Below are 22,539 nucleotides of genomic sequence, written 5' to 3' on the forward strand. Positions count from 1 at the left end.
ATTTCGAGATTCGGAACGCCTACACTGATATTCCCTAGGGAAAAATAGAAGATGGTTTTATGGAACAAGGAACCTACGTCGTGTGAAGAAAACCAATGGACGGCGGATTTATGTTCAACTGTAAACACAGTTAATATGTTACTTTCTTAATACTTCCGTGAAGATTTTCGCGTCATTGCATTATAAGTAAATTTTTACCACGAAAGCGCTAGGGCCCAAGGTGCAAAACGTTCATTGCGGATATATTTAAAGCGGTTAGACGATTAAAAAACGAGTTTGTCAATATGAAAACTGGGCACCTCTGTTGTGTATAAGGGGTCTAATTAGATCTACATTAAACGGTAACCGGTAAAAATGTAAAGGACAATTAATTCGTGCTTTTTTTTACTATCACAAAAGGTCCGACTGTGTACGAGACGTTCCACCAGACGCATTCCCTTAACCTTAGACACCTACACATTTCATCCCATCTTTGGTTCCGCATATTCCAAGTAGATCTAGTTTGGTGTTGGAGTTTGTCAAATACCTCTCCTTTGGCGGCAGTCTTTTGGGAGATTTCAGATATCATTGTGATATTCTCAGAAATGTTCAGCTAATTAAGAATTTTGACAGGGTCACATCCTAATTGAGCAATAGGTGATATGAGTACTAGGTACAACTTCAAAAATATTAAAAAATCGCGTTGCTAAAAATACTTCAAGGTTAATCATTTACGGACTGGCTGTTCGGAGTGTTCACAAACTCAACCAAGGGAATCTAAAAAACGTCCTGACATCTTTTGGAAGTGAACCAGTACCCAGTCGTACTGATGCGATGTTACTATGTTCGTTCATTCTCCAATGGTACCCGGTACTCTCGCAATTTGTAAATAACAAACGATATTTGCATGTGTACGTACTCAATGACGCAATAGACCCCATAAATAAAGAGCGTTAATGACATTTCACTTGCGGAGATAAGCTATCCGAAACGGAAATGCCAACGCAACTGTGTACAGCTTTGGACGGACCAGGTTTTCTGTTATTTTGATTTCTAATAGCCAATCAGTTTATTATCCGAGGTCGATTCGTCTACACTAAATAATCGCTCAGTTGGTGCCTTTTAGTAAACAAGTTTCGCTCATGTGCGTATTAAACAAAAGTGGGTGTTAGTGATACGCGTCAGTTTTGCCGTTTTTTTTGGGACACATGAAAAGGGTACCGTCGCCGTATGTGAAGTATGTTGCCATTTCTGATCTTGAATCCAAGGTAAGTTGTACGTATTGTTTATGGTGATACGCCAAAGGCAAAGGTCGTGGGACATTTGTTGCCAAATTTAATCGTATTTTGGGAACAGTCTTCTTGGTTTAGGTCTACAACCTTTGCGGTTTTATTAATACGCCATTTCCTTTTGTCGGCTCACCGCCAAAGTTTTTTGAAAGTATTTAGGCTCAAGGTCGCACCTAATCTAATCTAATCTTCATGGTGTTGCTCTTGATATCCAAATGTGGGTCTACATTATTTAAACTCCTAGTTGACCCCTACCTTGGGGCGTTTATCTTTAAGACTCCCATGTGTTTGAAAAAATCTAAAATGCTCTTGGGAGGAGCTTTTTGAAGAATTACTGGGCGAATCTTCCTTCTCCCCAGAAAACTGTGTCCTGAAGTATTATACACCTCAAAATGAAACAGTATATGCAGGTCTTCCTCTTTTTATTCGACCGTCCCCGTTAATAGACCTGCCAGCAGAGCTGGGCAGTATTCGATTTTGTAAATACTTTTTAGTATTCAAATCCTTTAAAGTATTTAAATACTTTGTAATTAAATACTTGTATGGAAGCAGTATTTGTATTTGTAACTCACATACTTTCACAAACATTTAGTATTCGAATACTTCGCAAGGTATTTGAATACTTTGAGAAGTATTCGAATACTTCGCATAGTATTTGAATACTTAACCTTTTCGATCAGACTTCTCAATCAAAAGCTATAGACTAGAAACCAATTTCAAAAGAAAATTCAAAGGGCTCTAACTTTTGAACTAGTAGCCCAATCTTGGAACTGTTTGAAATTATGGATTCTACAGGCCACATTCTATAAGAAAAATTTTTTCCGGGTCGATCTGAGACAATTTTTTTGCGGGCTCAAAAAAAGGCAGTGTATAACCTTCCTTTTTTACCAAAAATCGACTGCACCAAAATTTCTCGGGAAAACACTTTTTCTTATTAATTTTGGTGCGTAGAATCCAAAACAATTCGTACTTTTTCGATCAGACTTCTCAATCAAAAGTTATAGACTAGAAACCAATTTCGAAAGAAAATTCAAAGGGCTGTAACTTTTGAACTAGTAGCCCAATCTTGGAACTGTTTGAAATTATGGATTCTACAGGCCACATTCTATAAGAAAATTTTTTTCCGGGTCGATCTGAGACAATTTTTTTTCGGGGCTCAAAAAAAGGCAGTGTATAACCTTCCTTTTTTACCAAAAATCGACTGCACCAAAATTTCTCGGGAAAACACTTTTTCTTATTAATTTTGGTGCGTAGAATCCAAAACAATTCGGACTTTTTCGATCAGACTTCTCAATCAAAAGTTATTGACTAGAAACCAATTTCAAAAGAAAATTCAAAGGGGTGTAACTTTTGAAGTAGTAGCCCAATCTTGGAACTGTTTGAAATTATGGATTCTATAGGCCACATTCTATAAGAAAATTTTTTTCCGGGTCGATCTGAGACAATTTTTTTTTCGGGGCTCAAAAAAAGGCAGTGTATAACCTTCCTTGTTTACCAAAAATCAACTACACCAAAATTTCTCGGGAAAACACTTTTTCTTATTAATTTTGGTGCTTAGAATCCAAAACAATTCGTACTTTTTCGATTAGACTTCTCAATCAAAAGTTATAGACTAGAAACCAATTTCGAAAAAAAATTCAAAGGGCTGTAACATTTGAACTAGTATCCCAATCTTGGAACTGTTTGAAATTATGGATTCTACAGGCCACATTCTATAAGAAAATTTTTTTTCCGGGTCGATCTGAGACAATTTTTTTTTCGGGCCTCAAAAAAAGGCAGTGTATAACCTCCCTTATTTACCAAAAATCTACTACACCAAAATTTATCGGGAAAACACTTTTTCTTATTAATTAAATACACCTATCTCGTCTTTCTCTGTCACTTTCCCTTTCTTCAGTGTTTTTATTTTCTGCTCTCTATCTCTTTTCTTGTTCCCTCCAATTTGTTCTCCTTGTCCATAACTGTATCTCTCTTCGTCTTTTCATTTCTTGCTCTTCCCATCTTCCCTTTTGGACTCAGTTCCATCGGTTCGTGATCCGATTCTATCCTTGTTCCTATCTTAAATTCATCCATTTCTTTAGTATTTTTGAATTTACTATTGTTTAACCAATTACGGACATCTCTTTTCCTCAAATGAAATTGCCCGTCCCTATTCCTCTCCATATTTTCGTTTAAAATTCTCCAACCTCTCTCTTCTGATTAATTCCAACACCTCTCCCTCTTTGTTGCACCCATCTTTACCCATTTTCCTTTAATTCCTGTTCTGCCCCCCCCCCCCCGATATTAGCCGATGAGGCTTCTATCTTTCATCTACCACATTTTCTATTTCATTTCCATTCATTCTCTAATGTATATTGGTATCCCTATCATATCCCTTCCTCTTTTTTTGTTTGATCCCCCATTCTCCCACCCCTTTTCATCCCTGCTAATATATGTCTCGTTTGCTAGTCCCTTTATATGGTCCTTCTTCGCAAATTGCTTCGATTTCATCCCGTACCTTATTTACTCCCAATTCTTTTGTTCTATCCCAGAATCGACCATCCCCACGACATCCTATCCTCTTAAAAACTTCCAGAATTGAGCGCGTCTTTACCGCAGCTGCTTCTGCTACATTCCAGAATATCATTTTCATGTTCGTGTTCTCCATTTTTCTTTGGTTTTTATATTTTCTTCTGTTGTTTGTGTTTGTAACCCCCCTCCCGTCTCTCTTCCTGCCTTTATCTTCTCTATTGCTGTTAGCTTCTCCCTCCAAACCCCGCTCTTTTTTAATTTTCTGGCTTTTTTTCTCTCTGTTTCATTGTAGATGGTAACCATTTCAAAAGAAAACTCTTTCCGGCAATGAAAACTTGAATGATTTACGGTGTTTTAACTCGGTAAGAAATACAAAAAAAAGTTTTAAGACCTCTAATCGGTATTATTTGAAAACATGATGATGAAGATACTACCCTAGGACAAGGTCAGCGTTTTTGGTAATTGCAGTTCCTTTATGAGACATGGACATACTCCATACCTTGGTAATAATCATCGTTAATAACATGATTCGCGCCTACTATCCGTACGAAACGGTATACATGCAATTTTGCTCATCTAATACATAAAAATCACCGAGTTTGTGGCCGTACTACTCCGAAACGGCTCCACAAATTTTTATGAAATTTAATTTAATTTATTTTATTATTTATTTATTTATTTTTTTAATTTATTGTTCCTCTCTTGTTCTGGGCCCTCAACAGAAGAAAGAAAATCTAATTATGAGTAGCCGGCAGAATGTTCGTTAAAAAAATGAATGCCAATGTCATACCTTATACTTGAGACACCCTGTATACAAAATTTTTAACGCAAAAAACACTCTCTTTCCCCCAGATTCTCCGTTTTTTTTTCTTTTACTTTCTAACTCCAAATCACGCTTCTTACCCTCCTATCCTCTTCCCTGTCGCTATCCGGGTAGTTACAACATTTGAACTAATTACTTTAAATTTTATCAAAAAAAAAGAGTTGCATAGACTAGCTCAATTGAATTGGAATTAACCACATTTTTTACGCTAAATCTTCCCCTAAAATTGCATCGATTCCCGCAGACATTGTCTGAATTCAGGATTCCCCTAGGTCGAAGTTCGTATTTATGGTATATGAAGTTGGGCAATGTACAACGGCCCGAAACGCGTAAATCGAGTCGCCTACGTTTCTCCCAGATTGAAAACATTTCTTTCCCGGACATCTTTTCTTAAGTCAAGGTGCGCTTTGACTGATAATAGTGTAAATTCCTCAACTTACGCCCGGTTTGAAATACGTATTGCACTCGTAGACTTATTTGGGGCAAATGTATCTTTCTGTTTTTGATTTGCGCGATTGAGAAAGATTACGATAGAAAACCACTCATTTATCGCTAACAATAACAACCCGAATACGGCGCAACGTTCTTGGTCGGCCGTCACGAAAGTTCACAAAACAAATTTCAACGGTACGCCTGAAATTCTAGTCTTTATAATACCACAAAAAAACGGGCCACGTTCTTCAATATAAATTTCTGTTACACTTATTTGGAAAAAATATGTATCTTTAGCGAGATACTTTTAGAATGGAATGTGAGATAAGGTGTGTAAGCGTGAGATGTAACTGATCAAGTGATGCGCATCGGAATAGATAAGTGTTAGTGTTAGTTGCGTTAAATTTGCGCAATCGTGTAAATCGGCGATATACAATTATTTGAAGCGGCAGATCATTTAAGTTTGAAGGGCAAACAATTGAATTAAAGTGTAAAAACCGCAGTACGCGCAATTGGTTATTCTGCGCCAAATAAAGTGTTAGTAATACGCGAAATAAATGAATCGCCGTTTCAACAATTAACTGATGGTGAGCAAACGGTGCTATAAAATTATACCAGGCGAGTATCGCGAATAAATCATACGAAGGCAATGATATTAACAATTGGCTTAAGGTAAAGTGTAAACTTTCCATTTACAAACGTGCCGTAAAATAAGCAGCGCATTGTTATAAATTTGCTGCGTTTTGTATTACTTCGATTGCGTTTGTTATGAGTGAAATTTGTTTATTGAAAATTAATCATTATATTGTTTATTACGATAAAAAATCAAGTACCTGGCTAGCAGAGACATTTTTTTTTGGGTTAAATAGGGTTATTCTTTTTAGGGGTTGTGGGATTTCGGTGTTTACTTATAATAAATGTCTTCAGTTTACTAAGGGAGTAAAAAGTTTGTTTCTGAGACGCGCCAATATGAAAGTGTCGTAATTTTGGAGTTAGTATTTTGCAAACTGTTAGTGGAAGAGAAAACAATTCACAAAACAGTTCACAAAACAAATTACAACGGTACGCCTCAAATTCTAGTCTTTTATTAATACCACAAAAAAACGGGCCACGTTCTTCAATATAAATTTCTGTTACACCTATTTGGAAAAAATATGTATCTTTAGCGAGATACTTTTAGAATGGAATGTGAGATAAGGTGTGGAAGTATGGCGGCGGGGAAGCGTGAGATGTAACTGATCAAGTGATGCGCATCGGAATAGAGAAGTGTTATTGTTAGTTGCGATTTGCGCAATTGTGTAAATGAGCTCTATACAATTATTTAAAGCGGCAGATTATTTAAGTTTGAAGCACAAACAAATGAAATTATGTTGCCGCGTAGAAAACACATGGTGGTCCATGACTACTTTTCTTCCCTTACTCTACTCACTACTAGCACCGAGTGGACCTATCTCAATCTACAGCATGTATCTAATCAAACACATTTGAAGTCAAACATTTTAAGACCACTGTCGAGAATATTGGGAAGGGTAGCTATAATTGGTACATTTAACCTACATTCGAAATTTGTACAATTAGTCCAAAATGTACATACCCTGAAAAATTGATCTTTTCCCTCTTTATAAGCAATTACTCCCCGAAATAATATCTCGAACTAAAAGCAGAAAACTTAACGTCAATTTCCTAGATACATTAAGGATAATGACACATTTTTTTATCGATTAGGTCACATTAAAGGTAGTGCCTACACGTATATGCGTCAGAATACAAAGATGAAACGATATGCAATGATGTGCGCGATTTTTTATTTGCTGCGTTTAGCTGAAGGTAGTCTCGTAAATGACGGACTAAAAAGGTTGCTCGATCACATCCAGGCCACTTTCAAAAACGAATACTGGACGATGGTGATTGCCTCTGCGGGTCCGGGCCCGGTTGCCTCCGACGTTGCGAACGCCATTGCCGAATACGTTCGCCTGGTGCCGGTGGTTGCGGTCGACGTGTACGCGGATGAGTTGGGAAGGTCCCCTTCGCGAGGTGACGTTGTCATCGCGGTCCTTGACAGCGCTGAACGTGTCCATGGCGTACTGGAAAGCTTGAGGAGGTTTTCATTTTTTGTTCCTCAGGCCTATTTCTTCTTCTTAATTGCCGAAGAGCTGAAGAACTTGGCTTGGCTGAAAAGCACCGGCGACATCTTTTGGTCCAAGCACATTCTCAACCTTTTCTACGTGCGTTACGTACCCGACTTGGTGGTGTTCGGCTACAATCCCTTTACGAGGGCGGTTTCCAATTGGACGAGCGATTACAGTGGAATGTTCTCCAATAAATTGATGAACATGAAGGGTTATCAGCTGAAAGGGGGTGTCGTAGAAGATCAGCCTCGAGCAGTGTATGGTGAAAACGGCGAGCTGTACAGCACGGAAATGACGATTATGAGAAGCATACTCAAACGCCTAAACGCGTCCTTGAAGGTGCACCACGGCTACAATGACTCTTACTCAGCGTTAAACAACGACATCATCGCCGAGCGGCTCGACTGTGGATTAGTCACACAATTCCTTTACTGCAGTCTTACTTTGGATAATCCCCAGCTTCAATTTACCTATCCCTATGAAATAGACGGATATGTATTTGTAATCCCGATGATCAACAGCATTCCAATGTACCTAAACCTCTTCATGGTGTTCAACCCTAAACTTTGGTTGTGCATACTAGCAAGCTGCACCGTTGTAACACTGGCAATCATGATGATGGACACCATTGCCTTTCGCTGGTACTCCTTGGCCCCCAAGGAAAACGCACTCTTCCAAACAGTGCGATTAATGACCAACGTACCATCGATCGAATATCGCCGCGCCATTCCTTTGAAGAAGTCCCTATTCATGTTCTGCCTTCTGCTCGCGTTCACCGTCAGCGACTTACTCCAAGGTTCCCTGCTCGGCGTGCTCGTTCAACCACCACGCCAGGACAAACTCGCGACACTACTTCAGCTGTCCCAATCGGGACTACCCGTTTACGTGCACGACGAAGACGTTGCGGAGCGCTCGAGCACGTGGCGTCCGAAGCAGTTCGTCTTTGTCAAAAAAAGCGAAATCCTGCGAATGGCTTTGGGGGGAAATACAAAGAACGCGTACTGCTGCACCTCGCTAGCATCCGCGACTATTATCGCCCGGCGGACCAGAAACAAATTTGGAAAAAACGTGTTTTACAAATTAGACGAGACGTGGATTCCGGGCCACCGAGCCTACATCTTCCCCAAGAATTCCCCATTTGTCGACACGATCAATCGATTTCTCCTGCTGTATAAGGAATTCGGATTGCAACCTTACAAGTTCGACGATTCGGCCACGGAAAGGCGCCTAATACCGGAAGCGAGCATCTACGCTCCGCCCAAGCCCATGCAAGCGACGGCGCTCAACTTGGAGCACCTGCAAACGGTATTTTACATCCTACTTTTGGGATACTTCGTCAGCGGCCTGGTCTTCTTGGGCGAATTCCACAGGGGAATACGGATTGCGTTTGGAAAGACGTGGAGAAGAAGCGCGAGGGCTGTGACCAGATGGTGGGCGAAAGCAACCACGCGTAATAAGGGATAGGCTTATAAGTAGAATTAGTGCACCGAGTGTTTAATAAATTTGTTCCGCAAACAAGCTGTCCAGTTTATTCATCCATTGTTCTATCGGAACCCTTCATTTTAATGGGTATTGATCTAACTCAAACACTTACACAACTTATCATGTTTGATCGCACATAATCCTTTCGTAAAAAAATCATGTCAATTCTGCCTACATATTTATCTTAGATCTTTTATGGTTATTGGATTCGCGGAAAACGGCTGCGCACCCTGGTTATCATCGCAGGCCTCGCTGATAGTTACGTATCGGAACTGGACAGCGCCACAGACTTCTGCTTCGATCTCTCTCAGGAAATCGTCGAATTACCGAACCGAAAAGAGAATCCTGTGTATGACTTCCTATCGATGGCATTACCTACTCGCTCAATCCGCATCAGTATAGGCGGTGAGCGTGTGTATAAAATAAAATAAAAAATAAAACCTCCGGAACTTGTTGTTTCTTCTGTAGTAATTAGCACAGAGTCACAGTATATCCGGAGGCGAGTGGAATTACTGTTATAGAGGATATACTGTGCCAGGGTGCGTGTTTCCAATCGCTTAGGAACTTGCTGGCGCACTCTACACCCCCAAATAATTCGTTTTTATTTGATTGAGAAGTCTGATCGAAAAAGTACGAATTGTTTTGGATTCTACGCACCAAAATTAATAAGAAAAAGTGTTTTCCCGAGAAATTTTGGTGCAGTCGATTTTTTGTAAAAAAGGAAGGTTATACACTGCCTTTTTTTGAGGCCCGCAAAAAAAATGTCCCAGATCGACCCGGAAAAAAATTTTCTTATAGAATGTGGCCCGTAGAATTCATAATTTCAAACAGTTCCAAGATTGGGCTACTAGTTCAAAAGTTACAGCCCTTTGAATTTTCTTTTGAAATTGGTTTTTGTTTGGTGCAGTCGATTTTTGGTAAAAAAAGGAAGGTAAAACACTGCCTTTTTTTGGGCCCCGAAAAAAAAATTGTCTCAGATCGATCCGGAAAAAAACATTTCTTATAGAATGTGGCCTGTAGAATCCATAATTTCAAACAGTTCCAAGATTGGGCTACTGGATCAAAAGTTTCAGCCTTTGAATTTTTTTTCGAAATTTGTTTTTTGTCCATAACTTTTTATTGAGAGCTCTAATCTAAAACGTGCGAATTGTTTTGGATTCTACGCACCAAAATTAATAAAAAAAAGTGTTTTCCCGATAGATTTTGGTGTAGACGATTTTTGGTAAAAAGGAAGATTATACACTGCCTTTTTTTGAGGCCCGCAAAAAAAATTGTCTCAGATCGACCCGGAAAAAAAAATTTCTTATAAAATATGGCCAGTAGAATCCATAATTTCAAACAGTTCCAAGATTGGGCTACTAGATCAAAAGTTTCAGCCCTTTGAATTTTTTTTCGAAATTGGTTTCTAGTCTATAACTTTTGATTGAGGAGTCTAATCGAAAAAGTACGAATTGTTTTGGATTCTACGCACCAAAATTAATAAGAAAAAGTGTTTTCCCGAGAAATTTGGTGCAGACGATTTTTGGTAAAAAAGGAAGGTAAATAACTGCCTTTTTTTGAGCCCCGAAAAAAAAATTGTCTCAGATCGACCCGGAAAAAAATTTTCTTATAGAATGTGGCCTGTAGAATCCATAATTTTAAACAGTTCCAAGATTGAGCTACTAGTTCAAAAGTTACAGCCCTTTGAATTTTCTTTCGAAATTGGTTTCTAGTCTATAACTTTTGATTGAGAAGTCTGATCAAAAAAGTAAGAATTGTTTTGGATTCTACGCCCCAAAATTAATAAGAAAAAGTGTTTTCCCGAGAAATTTTGGTGTAGTCGATTTTTGGTAAAAAGGAAGGTTATACACTGCCTTTTTTTGAGCCCCGAAAAAAAATTGTCTCAGATCGACCCGGAAAAAAAATTTTCTTATAGAATGTGGCCTTTAGAATCCATAATTTCAAACAGTTCCAAGATTGGGCTACTAGTTCAAAAGTTACAGCCCTTTGAATTTTTTTCGAAATTGGTTTTTAGTCTATAACTTTTGATTGAGAAGTCTGATCGAAAAAGTACGAATTGTTTTGGATTCTACGCACCCAAATTAATAAGAAAAAGTGTTTTCCCGAGAAATTTTGTTGTAGTCGATTTTTGGTAAAAAAGGAAGGTTATACACTGCCTTTTTTTGAGCCCCGAAAAAAAAATTGTCTCAGATCGACCCGGAAAACAAATTTTCTTATAGAATGTGGCCTGTAGAATCCATAATTTCAAACAGTTCCAAGATTGGGCTATTAGACCAAAAGTTATAGCCTTTGAATTTTTTTTCGAAATTTGTTTTTTGTCCATAACCTTTTATTGAGAGGTCTAATCTAAAACGTACGAATTGTTTTGGATTCTACGCACCAAAATTAATAAGAAAAAGTGGTTTCCAGAGAAATTGTTGTGCAGTCGATTTTTGGTAAAAAGGGAAGGTTATACACTCCTTTTTTTGAGGCCCGAAAAAATGATTGTCCCAGATCGACCCGGAAAAAAAATTTCTTATAGAATGTGGCCTGTAGAGTCCATAATTTCAAAAAGTTCCAAGATTGGGCTACTATTGCAAAAGTTACAGCCCTCTGAATTTTTTTTCGAAATTGGTTTCTAGTCTATAACTTTTGATTGAGGAGTCTAATCGAAAAAGTACGAATTGTTTTGGATTCTACGCACCAAAATTAATAAGAAAAAGTGTTTTCCCGAGAAATTTTGGTGCAGTCGATTTTTGGTAAAAAAAAAGGAAGGTTATACACTGCCTTTTTTTGAGCCCCGAAAAAAAAATTGTCTCAGATCGACCCGGAAAAACAATTTTCTTATAGAATGTGGCCTGTAGAATCCATAATTTCAAACAGTTTCAAGATTGGGCTACTAGTTCAAAAGTTACAGCCCTTTGAATTTTCTTTCGAAATTGGTTTCTAGTCTATAACTTTTGATTGAGAAGTCTGATCGAAAAGGTACGAATTGTTTTGGATTCTACGCACCAAAATTAATAAGAAAAAGTGTTTTCCCGAGAAATTTTGGTGCAGTCAATTTTTGGTAAAAAAGGAAGGTTATATACTGCCTTTTTTTTGAGGCCCGAAAAAAAATTGTCTCAGATCGACCCGGAAAAAAAATATGTGGCCTGTAGAATCCATAATTTCAAACAGTTCCAAGATTGGGCTACTAGTTCAAAAGTTACAGCCCTTTGAATTTTTTTTCGAAATTGGTTTATAGTCTATAACTTTTGATTGAGAAGTCTGATCGAAAAAGTACGAATTGTTTTGGATTCTACGCACCAAAATTAATAGGAAAAAGTGTTTTCCCGAGAAATTTTGGTGCAGACGATTTTTGGTAAAAAAGGAAGGTAAAACACTGCCTTTTTTTGAGGCCCGCAAAAAAAATTCTCAGATCGACCCGAAAAAAAAATTTTTCTTATAGAATGTGACCTGCGAAGTATTCGAATACTTCTCAAAGTATTCGAATACCTTGCGAAGTATTCGAATAGATACTAAATATTTGTGAAAGTATTTGAGTTACAAATACAAATACTGTTTCCATAAAAGTATTTAATTACAAGTATTTGAATACTTTAAAGGATTTGAATACTAACAAGTTAAAAAGTAATCGTAAACGATTTACATAAAGCGCATTTCCACTTGCATTCATTTCCCATTTGTAAGATGCAACTTCTATAAAATCGTAAAAATCCGTCCACAAATATGAAAGATAGCGTTGCACATGGGCAATCTATTTTTGTCGTGCTACTTCAATGTCAGTTTATGAGAAGAATTTCATTTCAATGCTTTTCTAAATAAGAAAGTTGGAACTGCGCATGCGCAAACCTAAATTTTGAAACTAATGTTAGATTTTCCTTTGTTCCAAGCGCCTAAATATCAAATTTCACTTAAATGCTTCCATAGATAAAAAAGTTGGCACTGCGCATGCGCAAAATAAAATTTTGAAACTGGCGCTAGATTTTCCTTTATTCCAAGTGCCTATGTATCAAATTTCATTTAAATTCTTCCATAAATAAAAAGTTGGCACTGCGCATGCGCAAAACCAAATTTTGAAATTGGCGTTTGATTTTCCTTTATCCCAAGTGCCTATGTATCAAATTTCGTTTAAATTCTTCCATAAATAAAAAAGTTGGCACTGCGCATGCGCAAAACCAAATTTTGAAATTGGCGTTTGATTTTCCTTTATCCCAAGTGCCTATGTATCAAATTTCATTCAAATGCTTTTATAAGTAAAAAATTTTGCAATTCGGTTTATAAATGGTCGAGATGCGAAAAGGGCACTGTGAATTTTGAATCGATTCGATTCAACTTTTGGCATTGCGTATTATATGGCTCGAATTTCATACAATTCAGTTCATAACTAACGGAGATGTAAAAGCGATCGAACATTTCTAAACAAAGTTATCGTTCACACGGACGGATAGATGGACAGACAGACAAAGGAACAGACGGACAGACCAACAGGCAGACGACAGACAGCAATGCAAAAAATAAACGATCTCTAGGATCGTTAATAAACGGCAAAAGTGTAAAATTATGGAACATGTAAAAAACGGTTTTTGTTTTTTTTACAATAACTTTTTTTGTAAGCGGTACAGAAAAAATTCCTTCCTTGGTACAAGACTCGACACCATAACGAACCAAATAGCGAAAAAGTAGAACAATAGCTCTTAAGATAAAGAACTAGTAGCGTCGCAAAACGAGCGGACGGACGGACGGACGGACGGACAAAGTGGCCACAATAGCGCATTTTTATTTTATTTTTGTGGAAATGCGCTAAAAAGTATTTACAAAATCGAATACTGCCCAGCTCTGATGGTGGTAAGCTCTTTGTCGATAAATTCTGCAATCCCGCAAATCCCGCGGGATTCCGCTTCATTTACGTACGGGATTAATCCCGCAAAAAGGCTGCGGGATCCCGGTATTTCGGGATCCCGCGATCCTGGTATTGCACTCCCTGGTAGATACGACTTGGCGCTAAAGAAACGTGAAAAATCTTGAATAACTTGAAAACCTTTGACGCTGGGTATAGGAAAATGTGGTACCAAACGACGTAGATTTTCATGTAGATTTCGAAAATGCAATAAAATACAGGGTGTTCTATTTAAAATAAGAACGTTGCTATCCATATCCGGTAAAAACGGAAGTGAAGCGACCTAGATATCAATTTTCTTCGATAGAACATAGAAAAGTATGTTGGTATTCAGATTTAAATTATTAGTAGGAGTCTGAACACTTTTAGGTACCTAACGGTTTGCGTGAAACAGCCTGCACCTACAGCACTTTATTGTAATTAAAAAAAAATCCTTTACGGACTTGTACCTAAAAAGATTTGTTTAAGATAACTAATTAACTAGGGCAATTAGTGGTTTATGTCATCTACATATTTATAAAAATCCAACCCCCTGTTAATTATTGAAAATATGCCCTTATCTGTCGACGGCTGTTCTCAACAGACTGCCCCTATTTGGATTTACACGAAACAAAAGACTTCACATGTGTTAACAATCAATTGCATAAAACAGTTTGAGAATAAAGAAAAAATTATAGGAATAATGAGAATCAGAGCAACTAGAATTAGAAAATCACCGTTAATTGTTAATTTGTAAGTACAAGAGAGGATGTAAAGTTTGACAATTGTTCATGGGTTAATGTTATCTATGTCAATCAAACGTCACGCTTGCTACTGAAGCCGCAAATAAAACGAGACTCCGTGCGCCATCTTGTCGTCGCGTTCCTCCATTACGTACTGTTAACTTTAACATCGTTAAACAGTCAATCAGTGTCGCCAATTACAGAATTCGAAATTCCTAATCCTATCTAACGAGTGCCAGTGATTGTGAACTAGCGTGACGTTCACCTTACGACGATAAAACGTAATGCGTCTCGTTTATAAATAAATAGTGATATTCGTTGTAGTTTGCGACCTCTCCACAACTTTGCACAGATGGGATATGAAATACGGTAATTATTACTAAAGCTACCTACGAGTTTCACTTTTTTAACCTTAATTGTAAAAGTAGGTAGTAAAACTAAAGCAAGGTAGATTAGATAGTGTTCAATTAGCAATTTCATTACAGGTTTCTTAGTGAGTCATGGAAAAATTTCCGTTAAAAAGTTCCTCCATACCTTTGAATACGACCACAACATATCAGACTATGAATAAAAAGGTAACATTAATTCCTAGGTGGTAAAAGAAGCTAGTCTTAAGTTGTACAATATTGTATTAGGTGAAAGTGTAATTTGCACTGGATTTGCTTAGAAAGTATGCTTATCTTTGATAGCTAACCACACACCCTACTGTCAACTTCTATTTTAACTACAGCAGCTTTAAATTTTAGGTTAAAACCTCACTACCCCAATTAGTTAGAGTTACAAAGTGGATGTAACATATAAATTTAGTTACGCGATTTATGTTTAAATGAACTATTCGTGTTCACAGGAACTAAATTTATATAACGGATAGATTTGATAATTAAATATTCATCACTTGCATAATTTGTAATTTAAAACGTGAGCGCGAATTTCGTTATTTATCACTTCGACATAGATGTTAAGACTAAGACTAAACACAGTCAATTTGTTTATGTAGCAAACAAAAAGCTTCTAGCGAAATGGCTAACCAGCATATCATATTTTATTGAAAGAATACTGTAGAGAAGACGGTGATTAATCCGTTATCGACTTATTATAACGCCTTGATTCTTTGGTTTTCTTGTGATAGCTAACGAGCGAGATTGTCGCCACTTCAGGTAACCCAAGCTTGGCGTTACAACTTCCTTGATCCCTGAACGACTCAAACCCCACAACTCTGACAACACTGAGGGGGAACAGTTACAGTCTGAGTGTCCCTAAGCTATGTAGTTTTGATCACCAGTGGCGTATCAAACTTTTTTTTTAAATGGAGCACCTTATATTTTATTCAAGAATTGGAAAAGAGTACTTATTTTTTATATAACATGTTATACCCTTCATTTTAACGATTCGAATATTTTTTTTAGAGAAACCAAATCGCGTCGGCGGCGGTTAACTTTTTAATTGAGTCATACTAATGTACCTCTACGAGTTTCACATAATTCACGTAGTAAAAGTTAAGGGTTACAAAAGTGTACAAAAAATGGGATGTTACCGAGGATGATCCATTTCAAAAAAACGTAAGTTTGATACGCCACTGGTGACCAGAAATATTTAAGAAAAACGGCGACAGTAATTGGCCACAATTTTGCTTCTACGTTTTTTTTCTACTTTCCTTATAGTACAAGGTATTATGATTCGAGGGGTCTTAGTTGCTACACCCTGTATATATGTAAATTCCCTGCTATAAAAAATAATAAAAATTACAAATAACGTGACCGGAGATTCATCACATCTATTCAATTCGAAAGATTATTTGGATTGCTCAGTTTCGTGTATTCTTGGTAGGTTTTTCGAGTTCTTCTTCAATTAGCTCTCTATAGATTCTTTCGATTTGTCGAATTCGTCCGATTGTTCTGTTTGTTGAGATTCGCGACTGCATAATTAGTTGTACTTGTACAATAATTCAAATTTAAAAAAAAATGTCCGTTAAATTCAAAAAAGTTAATAGACAAAATCGAAGAATTTTGAAGACGGAAAAAGAAATTCAAAAAATTCCAGAAACAGTTCAGAAAACTAACGAATTTTTCCTAATGTGTAACGTTGCTTAAAGATTCAAATTCGGGAATATGTAAGAAAAATTTCAAAAAATCAAAAACTTACTAAATTTAAAAAAACGATTAGGAAATTAAACAGATCCAGAATCTAACTCCCTCTAAGAAATTTGGAACAGTAATAAAAACTTTGCATTTCTCTCTATTATGTTTCTCTGATATAAAAATGCCCAAATCAAAAAAATTCAGAAAAGTTCGAAGAACTGTCAAATTTTAAAATACCCCTCATATGACAATTTACAAAAAAAGGAAAACAACTGTTACAAACATTCGAAAAAGAGAACTGAGAGGTTATAGAGCCAAAAAATTCCTCAAATATCAGAAAGACTAGAAAATTCCGAAAATTCTAGAAGCTATCAGTTTCTACAAAAGTAAATTCAAAAATCAGAATACGTCGACAAATTTACAAAAAGGTTAAGAAAGAGAAGGGAGTTGTTTTTTTAAATCATTTTTCTTATATTTGAAGCATGACAAATTGAGCTTTTATCGATTCCATACGACAAAATACGCGTTAATCAACTGATCAATTTTTTTAAATTGCCTTGCTGACCTTTTGTGCGTAGTGAGTACCCTTCTTCGACACTTAGTTCTTGAGACTTCCGCACTTTTAAGTTGAATAGATGTACCTCGTCCAGACCTTTCTCCTTTTAAGTATGTACTTTTGCCCAAGACTCCTTTTCTTTAAATATGTGAAGGATAGTATAAATTCAAAATTCACTCACTGACTCACTGGCGCCTTCCTTCATCTGTGCATTTCTCTAGTTGACGGTCTCCTTCTCGTTGCTAAGATTTCAGCGCAAGTAAATTAAACGTCATTGAAGAAATGTCTGTCTTTTCTTCTGTTCCGGCTTCGTTTCGAGACACGCACCTGGAAAATAGCTGGAGATATTAACATAAAATCTTTTATTTATTATTTATTTATTTGCCCCTCTTGGTGGGGGCCTTCAACGGGCTTGTTTCAATTACAGAGTGACTCGAATAATACTTTATAGAGGTGCCCCTGCAGCATGTCTTAAGTTGTTCTAGACTAAAACCTACGGGGGGAAACGGAAATTAAATTCATCTCCGCAATACGTTTTGCACGTGGTACAATTTAGCTGTGAGAACGCTACTATCCTTCCGAAGTAGACGCTCTGAATAACCCAGACGATTTTGAATTCTCCGGAATTTCAACTCCACGTCAGCATGTAAGATTTGTACTTTTTTATATACAGGGAGAGTTAATATTTTCTTAAATAAACTAGGTGGCGCTCAACTCACTGGTAAGTTGCTAAGACTACACAAAGATTATTTTATTCTAAGATGCCAAATACCTGTGGATTTGCCTCTAGAATTCTCGACGTATGGTGAAGGGTCCCAAGAATCGAGGTGCTAACTTAGCAGAATAATCCGAGCCGAATCTGAAATAGTTTTTGTTCGGCAAAACTTGTTGACCAATGTCATAAGTCACATGACGTCGTCGCAGGTCCTACACACGTTTGTTACGGTCATGGGAAACTTTGAGACGGTCGGTGTAGAGATTCCGTTGGTTCCGTAATCGACTAGTTCAACTTACGATACGATTAAAAATAGATATGCCCCGTCCTTCTTTGGAATCAAACATATTGGAGACGCCCACGCGCATTTGGAAGGTTTTATCAATCTTTTCATTGACAGGACTAACAGGATAGTATCGCAGTTTTATCGGAGTCGCTTCGGGGGCCACGAGAATTTCATGTTCGGCCATAAAATCACAGAAATCGATGACCAGTACTTACCAATGCATTAATAATTACAGTTCGGATTCGGAGTAATGGGCGTCAGCAATAGCACGTGACGTAGGTTAATTACTAAAACGTTAATGTTGTAATTTGGAAAACAGGGTTTCATTAATAATCTCGACGCTCCCGAATCCAATAGTCCGAAAAACGCATGTGGACTTCAACATAAGATCTGAAATCCTGGTCCACATGTTGCAATGTAATTTTCGTTTAGCCGAGGCATGATGAAGCGACGTCGTCTTGGTAAATCAAGCTCGATCATGTCCCTCTGGGTCCGTTTCCCGAACAAAACCCACACAAACGTGCAGTAACGCTCGTAGCGCCACACTTGTAGCAAAAAAGCTGTCGCGGTTCTGGGCATTCAGCTCGATGGTGACCTAACCGTTGACAGTTCCAACACGCCGATTGATTATTCTCGACAACATGATTTGTGAGTCCCGGTCCAAGTAAAGGGGATTGAGTTCGGTCTTGCTTTCGTCAATAACTCGTCGATAGTCGTTGGTACACTTGGCCTTAACTTCGATAAGTAAAACTGAGTGAGATTCCGGCGAATTATTCAGTGGGTGGAAGAAAAGCCGGTTCTCTCAAATAAGAGGCATCCGTTTCGGTTATACGCATGCCGGCGAAGACGTCACGTTTCTGGAAATGACCGTCGCTTATCTTCAATTGTAGATATATAACGATTTTGGCTAACGCTGAGTCACGCGTTAGTCAGAATGTGACGACAATCAAATCTCGGGCATTTTTTTGGGTTTATAGTCCCCTATTTTGGCCCCAGCACGTACAAGCACTCCGTGTCATTTACCTGACAAGTTATTAATTGGGTAAACACGTTACAAATCTGATAATCTAATCGTGCCCTTGGGGAAAGAGCTCGTATTTGTACGTGCACTATAATCACTTGATTTATTTACTGCTGTGACAAGATTGGATAATGACGTTCCAGGTATTGAGCAGGGGGCGTTGAACGAAACGTTTCGATAATGAAATTTGCTTTTATTTTTGTTTTTGGAAAGACCTCGTAACTCATTACCTAATTATGCACGTGAACAAATCTCGTTTTCCCATGGTAACCTTTGGAGTGTGTATCGCAAAACTGCAATTATTGTTACAGTCGGCTAGTGAACTTCTCTTGGCCAATATCGCAGGAATTTGAGTGAAATGTGTACTTGATCGAATCCAAATAATATAAATGTAGGTTAAAGTGAAGGTCGTATACGTAACCATTATAGATCAGGTTAGTTAATTTTCCGTTACTTGTTCGTTTTCCATTCAAGCATCACTTTTCGCTTACATATCGTACGTCGCACCCATCTAAAACTTGTACGATGATACTCTAAAATGTCCCATGACCATGAATGGTTTTTGCCAAAGTTTCCATTTCCTTAAGTTGTTTTCTGTTAATTTAAACCACGTGCATCTTTCTATTTTCACTTACTTTGACTTTTGGCTTATCTTGTATTTAACCTTTTTTTTTCGTTTCATTAATTGATCTCCGTTTATTGTTGTTTAAGAATGATGTGTAACGGTTGTTATAATAAGGGGTTGGCCACCCACAGTAGATTTTGCGGGCGCTGCTTTGGTTCAAACCCACCTCATAAACGGCCAGCTAGCTCAGGGTTAAAATATTTCAAAGCGTGAGATCTTCCACAGTGGTTGATTCGTTTAGCTTCAGAGTATAAATAATCTTCGGTACTTCTTTGCATCTTACCATTGGTTGAGCGCCACCCAGTTTATTAAACTTAACTTTCCCTGTAAAAGAACTAGGAAAATGCAAGGAAAGTAACAATTCAATTTAACGAAGGAAATGCTGGTTTATTCTTCTTCTCACAAACCTCTAATCCACGAGAGGATTAATCCGAAAAGCAGACGTTACAACAAATACCTAATTCACAAATTTCGACCTTCAATTGGCAGAAGTCTAAAAGAATGCTCCCTCGCAGATGCATTGCATCGGCAGGTGGTGCCCCTTCCAAAACGCTTCAGGCGTTACGACTTTCCGACAAGTAAAACTACCGTGAAACTGTAATAATGAGTTCTCCGTAATGGAGAAAATAAATCGTTACACCCTAACAATGAACAATTATGGCAATTTTTTGACAAAAAATCTCTCACTGATCTGACTACAAGCTTAAGTGTAAACTTATTTTAATGCAGAAGTTAACCGCACAGAATTGCTTAGTTGCCAATTTATTTAAAGTTTTGCGGGATCCCGCAAATACCGAGATCCCGCGGGATTAACATCTAGCAATCCCGCAAATATCGGGATTGAGATTTTGCTGCGGGATTGCATTCCCTAGTCACATTCTATAAGAAAATTTTTTTTCCGGATCGATCTGAGACAATTTTTTCTTCGGGGCTCAAAAAAAGGCTGTGTATAATCTTCCTTTTTTACCAAAAATCGACTGTACCAAAATTTCTCGGGAAAACATTTTTTCTTATTAATTTTGGTGCGTAGAATCCGAGGTAGAATCCAAAACAAATCGTACTTTTTCGATTAGACCTCTCAATCAAAAGTTATAGACTAGAAACCAATTTCGAAAAAAAATTCAAAGGGCTGTAACTTTGGAACTAGTAACCCAATCTTGGAACTGTTTGAAATTATGGATTCTACAGGCCACACTCTATCAGAAAATTTTTTTTCCGGATCGATCTGAGACAATTTTTTTTCGGGGCTCAAAAAAAGGCAGTGTATTACCTTCCTTTTTTTACCAAAAATCGACTGCACCAAAATTTCTCGGGAAAACACTTTTTCTTATTAATTTTGGTGCGTAGAATCCAAAACAAATCGTACTTTTTCGATTAGACCTCTCGATCAAAAGTTATAGACTAGAAACCAATTTCGAAAAAAAATTCAAAGGGTTGTAACTTTTGAACTAGTAGCCCAATCTGGGAACTGTTTGAAGTTATGGATTCTACAGGTCACATTTAGGGAATGCAATGCCGGGATTGATTCTGTTCCGGTAAAAAAGACTGTAGTACTGTAGCTTTTATCTATCGGAAAACGTTCGCTAGTGATTAACGTTGAGTTTCCGCTAACTTTCTCCCTCACAATATACATATACTTTCATTTAAATAATATTCTTACTCCATCTACGCATTTTCTCTGTTCACTTTAGTAGTTAGTTAGCATTTATTTACAATAGTTCTTTATTTTCGCCGCTAGAGGCCATCCGAGAGTTATAAGTTTAATTCACCTTACTTCATTCTTTCCCCGCTAGAGGTAGTGCAGATGTTTCCGTGACCTTGTTTTCTGCTGCTTACGGGTATTTGCTACGCTTCATAGATACGCTTTTTGCGGATATATTTACAAGTTTGCGTATGAACTTTGACTTTGAATAATAATTTTTTAGGTCTAGCCTTGTCTTCATTATCGTCTACCTGATGATTACTACTATCTACATCGATATTCCTTGGTGAAAATTGCAGAATTTTGAATTTCTCAGAATTGCGCAAGGGAAAATTCCCCCACCATCTTTTGCTTACGTACATTTTTGTCACTCCGATGTATTCTTCACATTCGTTTGTTATACGAAGTATGTTAGTTACCGTTGCTTTGTAAATTAGTATTTGAAGTTACCTGTTCCGAAACAGATATCTACAATGTTTATTTACGTTACTTGTGTCATTGCAAAGAATTTGTTCATTCTGTGTTTTGAATTACATAATTAGATCATTGTTGTTTTTTAGAAATTTAGTTATCTGTGCATCGTAAAGTAGTTTTTTCGAAGTTCTTATAAATTCGATTTGTACGGACGATTCGTTGTCGAGTCAAAATTTTGCTTCCATTTATTTAACGTAAATTGAATTATTGGTTCTTATTGAGTGTTTACTATGGTTTTCGCATTAGTGTCGAACGCTGGACATTGCTATCGCAATATTTATTTTTTGCCCTATTCACTATCCCTCTTGTGTGTTGTTTGTGTTGTTATCTGTTGTAGATAAGGCAGAAAAGCGCCCTTCTGAGCTCAAAAGGCTGTTTAAAAGGTTGGATTGTAATTTCCATATTTGTTTGATTCTCATTTAACCACTATAGCTCCGTTCTTTTCTGCACAAGCCTGTTTTTGACATTGATAATTTTCCAGACTACGATTTCATCCCCTTTATTTTTTGCAAAGATAGTCAGTCATACAAATTCTGTAGAAAATATCCCTAATGAAATCTCGAAAGAATCAACCCCATCTGTTACTCGCGGGGTGGACGTAGCGTAATTGTTTTTCGTTAGCGCATTTTTTAAGAATTAAAAAAGTGTGCTATTGTTGGCGTGTTGTCCGTGCGTCCGTCCGGACCCACTTCTGCCGCTGTCTAAAAGCCCCCCCCCCCCAACGAATTATTTCCTGAGATGCTGTCTTTGAAAGTGCATCACTTTGACATACGACAACCAATTGGTCGCATACGCATGCCTTTAGTGGTGTCAATTTAAACTTTAGAAAATGGGGA

At 37.4% G+C, this 22,539-nt stretch overlaps 1 protein-coding gene across 8 annotated transcripts in view; it reads left to right on the forward strand.

The window, feature by feature from the left end:
• The first annotated feature begins 954 nt into the window (after positions 1–954).
• Positions 955–22,539, forward strand: part of LOC116181061 (H(+)/Cl(-) exchange transporter 5) — a 36,357-nt gene continuing 14,772 nt past the window's right edge. For 2 of the 8 annotated variants that reach the window (XM_031501300.1, XM_031501303.1), the window contains exon 1: positions 19,202–19,336. Coding sequence is in view for 3 of the 8 variants with exons in the window: in XM_031501295.1 (XP_031357155.1) it covers positions 14,747–14,821 (75 nt within the window). In the remaining 5 variants the exon portion in view is untranslated. Of the gene's footprint in view, positions 1,248–14,454; positions 14,671–14,731; positions 14,822–19,201; positions 19,337–22,539 lie in introns of those variants that run through there. The other 6 variants (XM_031501295.1, XM_031501296.1, XM_031501297.1 and 3 more) reach the window with 6 other exon arrangements.

Source organism: Photinus pyralis, unplaced genomic scaffold (assembly GCF_008802855.1).
Source record: "Photinus pyralis isolate 1611_PpyrPB1 unplaced genomic scaffold, Ppyr1.3 Ppyr1.4_LG9, whole genome shotgun sequence".
Taxonomy (NCBI): Eukaryota; Metazoa; Arthropoda; class Insecta; order Coleoptera; family Lampyridae; genus Photinus; species Photinus pyralis.